Source organism: Mastigoproctus giganteus, chromosome 6, assembly GCF_048544385.1.
Source record: "Mastigoproctus giganteus isolate SK-2022 chromosome 6, ASM4854438v1, whole genome shotgun sequence".
NCBI classification, from domain to species: domain Eukaryota; kingdom Metazoa; phylum Arthropoda; class Arachnida; order Uropygi; family Thelyphonidae; genus Mastigoproctus; species Mastigoproctus giganteus.
The window spans coordinates 49,828,826-49,842,688 of record NC_143580.1 but is presented as its reverse complement, the minus strand read 5'-3'; the positions used below and the strand labels follow the sequence as shown (position 1 = coordinate 49,842,688).

Sequence of the window (13,863 nt, the reverse complement as noted above, 5' to 3'; positions counted from 1 at the left end):
TTTACTTACGAAAACTCTAGAAGGAAGGGGATGAATCAGATTGGTTCACTCGATATCGATGATTTGATTGTTGACGATCCTGCTCATGTTGCTGACAAATTGAATAAGTATTTTACATCTACATTCACACATGAGCACTTTTTTAGGGAAGGGGATGCCAGACGTTTAACAAGCTATAAAAGGAAGCTAAATGACTTTACAATAACTGAGGGGAAAGTGGAAGAGAAATTATTGAAGTTAAACATAAGACACCTTGGTGGATGGAAGCTATCCATACAGGAGGCAGCAAAGGAAGAAAGCAAACCCTTAGACATACTTATGAGAGCATTCTTGAAGAAGAAGAATGCTCTCATAAGACTCAGGAGAAGTCCCCAAGGACTAGAGATGTGCAAATGTATCCCCATTTCACAAAAGTGGATCAAAGGATAATGTTGGAAATCTCAACAGTGTGAGTGCCCAAAACATAATGGAATCACTGGTTAAAGAAGCATTAGCATTAGTAGAGGCATATGATGCAAGAAAGCAAGCTTATGCAGCATCAGCCAAAAAAAAAAAAAAAAACACTACCATTTCACCCCTCCGTTCGTTCGAAATACCTGTCCAGCTGAGCCTTAAATTTATTTAGGCTATCAACTTCCACAACAAGGGATGGAAATCTGTTCCACCAACCACCCACTGGCTAAAGGAAAATTTCCGCACAGCTATCCTACATCTGTCTTTCCTCAATCTGAATTTATGCCCTCTCAGGTGATTATTCTGAGCAAGAGGAAGAATCCCATCGGCATTGAGCATGCTCAAACCATTCAAGGCTTTATACACCTCTATCAGATCACCTCGCTGGTGCCTAGTCTCCAGACACTGTAATTTGCAAAACTTAAGCCTTTCTTGTTGCCCTTCTCTATACTCGTTCCAGCAGCTCTACATCCTTCTTGAAATGAGGCCTCCAGACCTGTATACAGGTACTCAAGGTGTGGCCTGACCATTGCCTTATACAAGGGAATAATCACCTCCTTCTCCCTGCTAGAAAAATTCCTGTATATCATTGACAAGACACCATGAGCTACTTTTGCAGCCATCTGCACTGCTCAGAGAACTTCATATCTGCCTGCACAACCACCCCCAGGTCCCTTTCATTCTCTACCACTGTCAGTGTAGTACCACAGAGTTGATACATTGCTCTGGGGTTGCTGCTTCCCATATGTAGTACTTTACATTTGTCAATGTTAAACTTCATTTGCCACCTCTCAGCCCATCTGCTCAACCTTTCCAGATCCTGTTGCAGGAGCATAGCGTCAGTAGTGTCCTTAACAACCCTGCCAACCTTTGTATCATCTGCAAACTTGGACATTAAGCTTGATATACCATTATCAATATCTTTTATAAATACAGAAAACAATAGTGGACCCAACACTGAACCCTGAGGGACTCCACTAATAACATTAGTCCACGATGAGCAGTATCCATTGATTACCACTCTCTGTCTTCTCCCACTCAACCATCCCTTTATCCATAGCAGCAATTTGCATTACAAGATCACCTAGAAAAGACGGCAGTTATAGTTCAGACAGAGCATGGATTTGTTAAGGGGAAGTTTTTCTGACCAATCTGATTGGATACTACGATGTGGTAACAAAGGAACTGGATGCAAAAAATAATTTTGATATCATACACTTTGATTTCAAGATAGCTTTTGATATCATTGCACACAGAAGGCTGCTGTACAAATTGCAGCAGTATGACATTAAGGGAAAGTTGCAGTTATGGATAAAAGCTTGGTTGAGCAGGAGAATACAGAGAGTGGTAATGAATCAACACTACTAGTCGTCAACTAATTTTATTAGTGGAGTCCCCCAGGGTTCAGTATTGGAACCATTTTTGTTTTCTATATTTATCAATGATATTAATGAAGGTATAACAGGCTTAACATCCATGTTTGCAGATGATACAAAGGTTGGCAGGGTTGTTAATCAAGTAACAATAGTATATAGCTGCATGTCTGCAACAGGATCTAGAAAAGTCGGGCAGATGGGCTGAGAGGTAGCAACTGAAGTTTAACATTGACAAATGCAAATTACTGCATACAGGTAGCAGTAATGTCAGAGTAATGTACCAACTGTGCAGTTCTACATTCAGGATCGTGTAGAATGAAAAAGACCTTGTGGTAATTGTGCCATCAGATAAGAAGTTTTTGTGAGCATTGCAGACAGACTGCCAGAGCAGCTCATGGGGCTTTGTCAATACAAGAAGTTACAGGAATTTTGGAATTTTTTGGAATACAGGAATTTTGCGAGCAGGGATAAGGAGGTGATTATCCCATTGTATAAGGCAGGGGTCCCCAACCTACGGCCCTCCAGATGATTTCATCCAGCCCACGAGACAATTTCAACTGCCTCGTCGAAATTTATTCTATCGAAATCTTTTTTGGTTGCTACATATCGTATATAAGGATATTTTTAATCGAAATATAATGTAAATGCATCTAAATATAATTTTGCAACATTGTTGCAACTCTGTGCACTTCCACTTGGCAGCAGCGTTTCTTGCAATGTCGGAAATCACAACAGTGTGAGTGCCCGAGGCTATAAGTTTATAGCCTCGGGTATTTCTGGCAAACACGAGCATTATGTCAAAAAGTGAAATTGTAAAGTTAAAATAAGCGCCTATTAAAACAATTGCTAAACACTAATCTAAATATTAATCAAGTAAGCATTAGTGAAAGAATTATATGCAATGTGTTCTTTGCTGTTTGCAATGTAAATACGAGTACGCGTATTAATCTTTCTCCTGGTCAGCTGTTCTCATTCAGACCGCAGTCATTGGGCCACTGCAATAATTATCATATGCTCCAGGTCAAGCGATCTGGTGCGAATTGGTTGCAATTTATTAGTGCTATTTATATAAATGCATATTATTTTTATTTAACTTTGAATTTTTAATTTTAATTTTAGTGAACCAAGATGTCAAGGAAAAGAAAAATTGATTCCGAATGTAGTGTCTTCACTGAACTTTTGTCGATTAATTTATTTTTTTATAAGGGACAATAACCAATGTACCTGCCTTATATGTAAGGAAGCAGTTTCTGTGTTGAAAGAATATAATATGAAATGGCATTATACAACAAAATATGCCTCAACTTACAATAAACTTCAAGGAGAGTTGCAAAACAAGAAATTACAAGAGCTGAGCTTTGATTTCAAGAGGCAACAACAACAGATGATATGTTTAACTAATCAGAATTTAAATTTAATTAGAGCTCGTTTGCAAGCATCTCAGATCATTGCTGAAGAAGGGAGGGCTTTTACTGATGGCGAGTTTGTGAAACAAGAGTGCCTATCAATTGCAGAAGAAATATGTCCTGATCAAGTTAAGCACTTTGCTGCTATACGTTTATCAGCATCAACTTTAGCAAGAAGAATTGAAGACTTGTTTGCTAATGTTAAAGATCAGCTGAAACAAAAAGTTACAGATTTTATAAATTTTTGATTGCAATTGATGAAAGTGAACATATTACCAACACAGCACAATTACTCATTTACATAAGTGGTATAAATCAAAATTTTGAAGTCACAGAAGAACTGGCTGCACTTGAAAGCTTGAAGAATAGAACCTCTGGTGAAAACATTTTTATAGCATATCAAAAGTGTTTGAAGACCTGCAGCTTGACTGGGAATTGTTGACAGCAATTACGACCGATGGTGCAAAGAATATGGTTGGAAAAAATATTGGTTTCATTGGCCATGTTAATAAATATTTTGATTCCAAAAACATCGAAAGACCTATGCAATTTCATTGTGTTATTCAACAACAATCGTTGTGCAGTAAATTTTTGTACTCAAACTCAATCATGTCGACTATAATTAGTATTGTGAATTTTATACGCAAAAATGGCCTGAACCATCGTCAGTTTAAAATTTTCTTGTAGGAAATCGAAAGCGAATGTGGCAATTTGTTGTATCATACGGAGGTACAATGGTTGTATCACGGTAATGTGTTAAAAAGATTTTTTCAACTCAGAACCAACATAATCATGAACGAAAAATTAAAACCAGTCCCAGAACTAACAGACTCTATGGGGACTTACATTTTTAACAGATATTTGTGAACATTTGAATACATTGAATAAAAAACTCCAAAGTCGCAATCAACTTGTAAATTACTTGTACTACAATATTAAAGCATTTCAGACAAAATAAGAATTATTTAAAAATCAAATTGAACAAAATAATTTTTCCCATTTTTTGTGTTGTGAAAATTGTGATTTTTTCTAATGAAAATTTTGTCCAAAATCTTGAATTATTGATGGAACCGTTTGTTGATTTTGAAAACAATAGAAACTTAATTACATTACTTCAGAATCCATTTGATGTAAATGTTTAACAAATAGGTAAAGATCTACAATTAGAAATTACAGATATTCAAAGTAACGATAACCTGAAAACATTATTGAAAAATGAAACATTAATAAAATTTTATAAAACTTTGACAGAAAATGAATTTCCAGAATTTAAAAAATCAGCAAGAAGAATAATTTCTAATTTTGGTAGCACTTACCTATGTGAACAAATATATTCAAAATTGAAATATATAAAATCCAAAAATCGATCAAAAATGACAGATGAACATTTGGAAGATTTTTTAAGATTGGGAACTTCTACTATTAAACCGAACATTTCAATTATTGCTAAATCAAAACAACTACAAACATCTCATTGATTTGCTATTTCTGTAATATCAAATGTGATTATAACAATAAAACTTTATTTTTGATATGACTATGGCTTTATATGGCTGGTATTGAATAAAATTGGCAGGCCTAAAATTCTTCTTCCTAGCATCAACAAAAGAAAATTCAAGTTTTTTGGTCATATAGTAAGAAGGAAAAACTTTTTATTGAAGAATATAATGGAAGGAAAAACCGAGGGGAAGAGGTGCAGAGGAAGACCTGCAACTAGGTGGAAGGATGGGATCAGTGAACTTCTGGGCATGACACTTTGGAATGCTGCTCATATAGCACATGATTGATGCAGTCGGAGGAATTTGTTGGTGGCCACAACAGCTCCTCAGGGAGCTATGCAACTGGAAGAAGAATGGCTTTATTTACAATAAATATCCCGTGTTTATAATTTTTTATAGTTTTTCTATCTTGTACAGCCCGTTTGACCTGGTGAAGTGGCTAAAACTGCGTTTTTGGTTTATAGTGTTTTTAGTCATCAAAATTGCACCGACTCTGGCTTGCCATTTGTTATGAATTTTCTATGTGGCCCTCCGATGAAAAATGCCTGGTATAAGGCAATGGTCAGGCCACACCTTGAGTACTGCATACAGCTCTTTAGGCCTCATTTTAGGAAGGATGTAGAGCTATTGGAATGAGTACAGAAAAGGACAATGAGATTGGTGAGGGGAACAAACTGTTGCTCTTACCAAGAAAGGCTTAAGTTCTGCAAATTACAATGTCTGGAGACTAGGCACCTGCGAGATGATCTATTTGAGGTGTATTAGGCCTTAAATGGTTTAAGCAAGCTCAATGCTGATGGGAATCTTTCTCTTGCTCAGATTGCACCTGAGAGGGAATAAATTCAAACTGAGGAAAGACAGTTTTAGGACAGATATGCAGAAATTTGCCTTTAGCCAGTAGGTGGTTGATTGCTGGAACAAACTTCCATCTGTCATTGTGGAAATTGAAATCTTAAATAAATTCAAGGAAGAACTTGACAAACTTTTGGACCGAATCAATGGGTGAAATGGGAGGTTTTTTTTTTTATTATTATTTTGGCTGTGCTGTATGAGCTTGCTTTCTTGTGTCATATGCCTCTAATGCTAATATGACTTTACCTGGACAACTGATTGTGTTTGCTTTAGACCAATCTTAACACAGCCTACATCCCCATTTCCAGATTATCTCATCAGTTCATGTCAGAACTAGAGGCTAAATGTTTTTGACACTGGAAAGCATCAGTCATCCTGTCAGCAAACACCACCCAAAACTATTACAACAGATCACCACACTTTAAGTCAACAAGTTCCTTCTCAGTTTCTAATTTACCTTTTTCTCAAAAGTAGGTATGAAATATGTTGCATGATCTGAACATTTCTGATAATCCATATTTGGATGACTGATGTTCACTGTATATGAAAACATTCTCACTTTAAGGTTCCAGACATTGCATCATTTACAGTATATGGTAACATCTGTCTTTTGTAATAATTTTTGATTGTGCTGAATGAGAAGCACCACTTGATGACACAACTATTGCTTCTGATAGTTGCACAATTTGAAGTGAAAATTGTTTAGTGAAATGCCAAATTATCATACAACAGAGGGAAAAAAATTATTTTGTGAATAATCACTCATAAATGTGGAAAACACAGTAGGCGTGATACTAATTTCTTTTGCCATATATTTAAAACTTCCAATTTTTTTACTCTGAACAAATTTTCCGACAGCCATATTTGCAATATGGATTACACAGTGCCACTAATTTTGATGTTAAAATTTTTCACATTAATTGTTAACCAGAGAATATTATACATAAGTATACTTTGAAAATAATTTGTTGGACTAAATTTTTCATCAAAACGATTTTGTTCAAATAAAACTTAAAAAGCACTAATAATAAGGGAAGTCACCTGAACCTGGAAATATTTTCATTATAGGGATATATTTGTTAAAACAGTATTCACTGTAACAAGTGAATCCTGTTTTAACTAAAGATTTTACTAAAACATCTAAAAAAAAAAAACTTTCATACTGTGTCAAAAAAAAAATATATATATTATGCTTTTGTTGATATCTGAAAGGTTTTGTTCATTTCCAATCAATATTTTTGTTTTTCAACTGATTTTCACATTCAGATAATCGTATCCAAGGTAACTGCTATATTCTGAATTCATAAATAGCACTTAAATCAAAATAAAATATTAATAATAATAAAATTGCCTCTTCCCCTTTAAGAACTTCTTCACCATCAAATCCTCTAGTTTGTGTTTTCTTCTCTTGTATATCTTCCAGCAATTGAGTCAATTCTCCTCTACTTTCATTCAACTGCTCTGCAGCTGTTTCTTTCTTTCTGGATATAATGGCTGCCTACAAAAGGAATTACAGTAATAATAAAAACTTGACCATAAAGAATAACTGCACTTTTTTGTAATAAATAAAAATTTAACTTGATAATAAATAATTGCGTCATTCTTTTCTAATTCTGAAAAGCCATTTTATAACATTTCCAAGCCTTCTCAGCTAATATTTCCTGTTCTACATGAATATAACTCATCCCTTTTAAAAATCTGCCAGTCATCTTATATTTAAAAAAATATAAAATTACCCACACAGCATTACCACCAAGCAGTCAATGACTGCTTAAGTGGTAATGCTGAATCAGAGACTGCAATAATAATATCTAACAAACAAAATAAACAATAATCAAACAAATATTAAGAATGGTTTTTTTTTTTTGTTATACGGTTATAGTTTCTTACTTAGTTAATGTTTAAAAATAACTACTGTTCTTTTTTGCACCAGAGAATAAATATCAAAAAGTTAAGTTCAAAGATTAGGGCTTCAATTCTCCATTAGAATTTACAAACATCAATTTTTCTTCCAATTTCTTCTAACATGTTACACAAGGCCCAACACAGCCAAGGTCATAAGAGAGAGTGCAGGAGCACATGTTCTTTGAGTAGACTGTGGTTCAAGCCTGTGACTGCTAAATACAATTAACAATTGTATAAATGAGTTATTGTAAACTGCTCTGACCTGATGGTTGTGCCAGAGTATACACAACATATTTGATGTTACAATGCTAAAGTTTCAAGCTATGCAATTTCTTTCTTAATGAACACCTCACAACCATGAAAGACACCACTTCCTATCTCTTAAAATTGTGTATAATGTGTAATATTTAGCGAAGGCTTTAATTATAAATATGGTTCAGATTTTTATGTATTATCATATTCATTTTTCGTTTACATAAAGGCACGAAACTTAGTGTGTCCATGTTACATGGTCTGAGGATCCTAAAGAAGCATGTTTGTAATTTCACATTTCATCATATTTTACACATTAGGTCATAATTTCAAAAAAATATCATATTTAATAGCATATTTTATACTTGTCGACATAAAATTTTCATATTTCGTCTTACAATAATCGACAAATTATTTATCAAATTGATTTAAAATATATTTCTAAAAAACCGTGGGAATTTACATTTAATCATTTCACATTCCAGCGTTGGCGGGCATGAGCGGCTAAATCCCAAAGTTATTTTGATTGGCTCTTTAGTCACTCACAACTACACCGTTGTATAATCTTAGCTATAACTTAAAACTTTACAGTAGTTTCGCCGTATAGTGAGTTCACCGAATTATTCGTTCAACTTATTTTATACAGTAGAAACTTCAACTGTTGGCAAAATGAAGCCAAAATCAAGCAAAACTGAGCTTTTTAGAAAATGGATTTCTTCTGTGGTTAAAGAAGGGTCCAAAGACACATACCAAATGGATGGGAAAATAATATATTGCAATGCGTGCAATAAAGAGGTACGTAAATTAATTAATAAATATAATATCGGTGTAGATATACCATAGATAACTCTTAAAGAACAACTACAACAGTAGTGTGAAAGGCACCATTTCATCTGTATCTCATATCGTGCTCTTCCCTTCACAACGAGTTGCCCATGTATTGCACTACCTCGAATAAGTGATGCTTCACTAATAGTGAAGACTATTGTTACTTATTCTCAGTGAGTACCACCACTCAGGCGGCACCATTTCAAAGCTATTTGGCTTTTCATCGGTGGGTGGTGGTAAGACAAGTAACAATAGTCTTCTCTATTAGTGAAGCGTTACTTATTCGAGGTAGTGCATTACATGTGCATTACTTGTTTTGAAGGAAGAGCACAATATGAAATACAGACAAAATGATGCCTTTCACTCTACTGTCGTAGTTGTTCTTTAAGAGTTATCTATGATGTATCTACACCAATATTATATAGAATCTTAAACTCTTAAATATTATGCCTTGTTGCATTTAGTTTATTTAAGAAAATTAATTAATTACCTGGTAATAGATCTATCATAATTTTTATTTTTGGATGCTTCCATATACGGACATTCCAAATTTAATGCTCGTCCATATTTAGTTTTTTCACACAATTTTTCATATAAATCGGAAAATAATAATAATTTTTCTAAATATTCTTAAATAAATATATAAATACATTTTTAAGGTATAGTGCACGAAAGTATCCCAATTACAACAGTATAACATTACTGCTTTGCATGAAGCAAGGAGAAGGAGAATTTCAGGGGTGTGTACTACACGGCAGCTGCTTACTGCAGAAAACCAAAAAACATCAGATCCACTCTTTGCCGATTTATGCCAAGCAATGGTTGCCACAAACATTCCTTGGAACAAAGTGAACAATCCGGTCTTCAAAAGCTTCTTGGAAAAATACTGCTCCCAAAAAATTCCTGACGAATCAATGTTACGGAAAAATTACCTTGAGGACTGCTATAAATCGGTATGCTCTCATTGATTTTAATAAATAATTTATTATTTAATAAAATCCAAAAGACTGAATGCTGTGTAAGCTATATTCTAATTAATTAATTTATTTATTTATTTATTTATTTACTTACTTACTTGCAGTGTCTAAACAATATTCACAAAGATATTTTAATCAGCTGTATGTGGGGTTCAGTTGATGAAACCACGGATTGTGAAGGCAGATATATAGCTAATTTTATTGTCGGAAAGCTTGATTCAGATGAACCATCTAAATCGTATCTCCTTGCATCAAAGGTTCTGGATAAAACTAATCATGCAACTGTTGCTAGATTTCTTAAATACCGTATCTCTGTGATCAACTAAAAGCTGCTACATTGGAATGGGAGTCTATGCGGTTAAAATTAAACTTATTATTTATTATTTAATTATTTAAAATTGTAAATGTATAATTTATAACATGATAAATTAAATTAATATACAATTACTTATTTGTTTCAGGTATTTTGTGGCTGGACTGTAAAAACTGATCGTTTTCTTCTTTTATTAATGGATTCAGCAGCCTGCATGCTCAAAGCCGGGAAAACATTGGAGGTATTTTTTCCGAGCATGATACATCTTATTTGTTTAGCCCGTGGTTTTCGCTGTGTAGCAGAACAAGTACATTCGGAATTTAAAGATGTTGACAAGCTGATATCACTGACTAAAAAAGTTTTCCTTAATTAAGGTGCCCTCAAGAGTACAGCTCTTAAAATAACTGCACCCTGATCTGCCCCTTCCACCTGAGCCAGTAATCACAAGATGGAGAACCTGGCTCGACGCTGTGTCGTATTATGGCCGACATTTTACAGCAATCAAGGAGGTTATTTACCGTTTTAAATAAAACTTACTACATGGTATTTAAAGCCATAAATAATTTTATTTTTATTTACAGGTAATTGACAACTTGGTACCCGAGGAAGCTAAATCCATATCTGAAGGACAGGAAATTTTTGCTAAGGAGAAGGTATCCTACAATATCGCTTATATTTTAGCATTAAATCAGCTCACACACCAACCATAAGAATAAGTATTTACTGTAACTAAAATATTTACAAATTAAAATAAATAAATATTTACAAAAACTGCTATTATATTAAATTAAATTATATACATGTAAAAAACATTAAAACTGTGATAAAATCCTTGAGATAAAATACACTAAAATAAACCAGATTAAAAGCGATAAAAACAATAAAAATCTCTGGAGCTTTCAGAAGCATCGGCTTCCTTCCTCAGCAGTAACAAAACTTCCTGCAGCATGTCCATATATAACAGGCTCACGGTACTTATACACATGGTGCAGTCGGCGCATCGTCTGAACTGGAAGCGGAAATAGCTCGGGAACGTGTTAAGCAAAACCGTTCATCCGTACTTAGGATGATACTTTCAAACAGATGATGCATACCTCTGTCCCTATTCATAATATTGTGGTCAGATGAACAGATTCGTAGGCTCTCGAGCCATTTACGGTTCCAGAACCCATGCGCTCGATCCACGATAACCGCATCCTCTGGGGAGATTTGATGCTGCCCACATAACATTCCCCACAATCTGGGCATTTTATCCTGTATACTACTCCACTACTCATGTGGGCGAGACAAAACGACGGCTCAAGGATCGTCTGGGGGAGCATGCAAATGCTATAAAAACCGCTGATTACAATAAGTCTGCTGTGGCCGAACATTTTTGGGAGAAGCAGCATCAAATCTCCCAAGAGGATGTGGTTATCGTGGATAGAGCGCATGGGTTCTGGAACTGTAAATGGCCCGAGAGCCTACGAATCTGTTCATCCGACCACAATATTATGAATAGGGACAGAGGTATGCATCCTCTGTTTGAAAGTATCATCCTAAGTATGGATGAACGGTTTTGCTTAACACGTTCCCGAGCTATTTCCGATTCCAGTTCAGACCATGCGCCGACTGCACCACGTGTATAAGTACCGTGAGCCTGTTATATATGGACGTGCTGCAGGAAGTTTTGTTACTGCTGAGGAAGGAAGCTGATGCTTCTGAAAGCTCCAGAGATTTTTATCGTTTTTATCGCAAGGATTTTATCACAGTTTTAATGTTTTTTACATGTATATAATTTAATTTAATATAATAGCAGTTTTTGTAAATATTTATTTATTTTAATTTGTAAATATTTTAGTTACAGTAAATACTTATTCTTATGGTTGGTGTGTGAGCTGATTTAATGCTAAAATATGAATTTGCCCAACCTCAGAGGCCTTTTTCAGGATAATATCGCTTATATTGACAGTAATTTCTCTTCCCTATCTTCCTCGATTACTAAACTGGAGGCGAAAGATATGCCTCTAATTAAAGCTATGGAGATTGTTCGAAAACTAGAGGACAAGATGAAACAAGTTCTGGGGGAAATTGGAGAGAAAATTGTTAATAAACTAGATGCAGTTTTCGCTAGAAACCCCGCTTATCCCACCATATGCAAAATTTCCCAAGTTTTAGAGTATATGACCGTTGAAGGACTTCCTCTAGCTCCCAATGTCATTACGGCATTAATTTTGCCCCGATCACATCTTTTGATGTTGAGAGGTCCTTCTCTGCTTACAAGCAAATATTAGCAGATGATAGAAGGAGATTAACTCCAAAACATTTGCAGTGGATACAGGTATCGCAATGCGATGGAAAGTACTTAGCAACTCTTAAGTGTTAGTAGCCTAGTACCTTAGCCTAAACATTTTGGTTTTTGTATGTTTAAAAAAATTTATTTTAATGTTTATATTTCAAAAAAAAACAAAAAACTTGTAAATTGTGATATTTTCATTATATTACTTGTTAGAAATTTGTATAACCAGTCGTTGTACAACTTTAAAAGAATAAAAAAAGTAAATATTATCATTTATACAGTAAATTATTTAGTCATATTTGGTTAAATTTAATGACATATTTTCATTGTGTGTTGACATTTTTAAGGTCATAAAAATCCAAACCCTAATTATAAATCACGAGGGACAATATGACAAAGAGAAAGACTATACAGGAGTCATGTAAAATTAAAGTTTTTTTACATGCTAACTATAAGTTAACATAAAAACTTTAAACTCACAGCTAAGATAAAAGCATTTTATAATTACAAAGAGACAAGGCAACTTGTTTAGGCGCATTATAGCCATAGTAGCTTATGCGCCATTAAACGCCCATAACAACAGCAACTTGTTAGAAAAATGGGAAATACAAGTACACAAAACACTTAATGCTCTGATATGCTTATCAACAAACTACAGTTAATAACAGATGCAAAACTGGTAGAGGTGAAGGCTACCAATAATAGGAAACTGAAGATAATAGTTATATATATAAAGACAAGAAGAATTTGTTATCATCTTTCATAATAACAAGTAAAAAATTGACAAAAGAGATACTTCCTAGTGAATATGTTATTCTACTATATAAAATTTCCATTCAATTCCCCCAACTATTAAAAAATCTAAATTTTATGGCCTAATTCTACGTTTTTGTTTTCCTCTTCATCATACCACTTGAATATTAACATAGCATATTAACTTAGTATATAAGCACGTGTATGCTAAGTAAACAAAGATGTTAATAAAGATGTAGTTTCACACATTAATATAATAGTTTTAAATGAAATACACACCATGATTAGAGTTTATCATCATTCAAATGGACTATCAGCCTTTCATTCACTAGTTGTCTCCATGCTATCAGATTTCTGTTAAATTTTAGCTAGTGAAATTTTAAATTTACTAGCTAAAATTTAGCTAGTGAATTTCTGTTAAATTTTAGTTAGTCAGGATAAGCTCTTTTTCCTCTAATGCTTGCCTGACATCATCAATTTGCCTTTCTCTTAGCCTGCTTCTGTGTCTTAACCATTCTGTTTAGCTAACCTTTCTTCTCCAATCCCATCCAGTGTACTTATGATAGTATGCATCCATACCATCTTAAGTTCACTTCAGTTCCTTTGAATGTTAGTTACCCAAAAAAAAACTGTTTCTTCAGGGCATTTGCACTAATTTGTGAGTTTTTTTGTTGTTGTTTTTTTTGTTAGATTTTACTGGTGTTACAATTTTAATTAGTGTGTAATTCTTATTTATCAAGGTATAGTGTATGATATTATTATCATTATTACATACATTATTTTTATTTTAATAATGATTAACAGAAGTGTGAGCCCAAATGCTACAACACAGGACTACATAACTCATATGGGGGATGCTTACAGGTAACTCCCGTATAAGTCATTAGTATACATCTTTTATGGTCTCTGGCATATACTGCAAGGTCAGTTTCATAGGTAATCCCAGTTCATTTAATGATTCTCTTCTATGT

General features: G+C 34.1%; 1 protein-coding gene across 1 annotated transcript in view; it reads right to left on the bottom strand.

Annotated features, from left to right (window-relative positions):
- Nucleotides 1-13,863, bottom strand: part of LOC150084233 (intraflagellar transport protein 81 homolog) — a 224,292-nt gene that overhangs the window by 88,554 nt on the left and 121,875 nt on the right. The window contains exon 10 of the mRNA XM_090375125.1: nucleotides 6,938-7,084. Coding sequence (XP_090231251.1) covers nucleotides 6,938-7,084 — 147 coding nt within the window. The remainder of the gene's footprint in view (nucleotides 1-6,937; nucleotides 7,085-13,863) is intronic.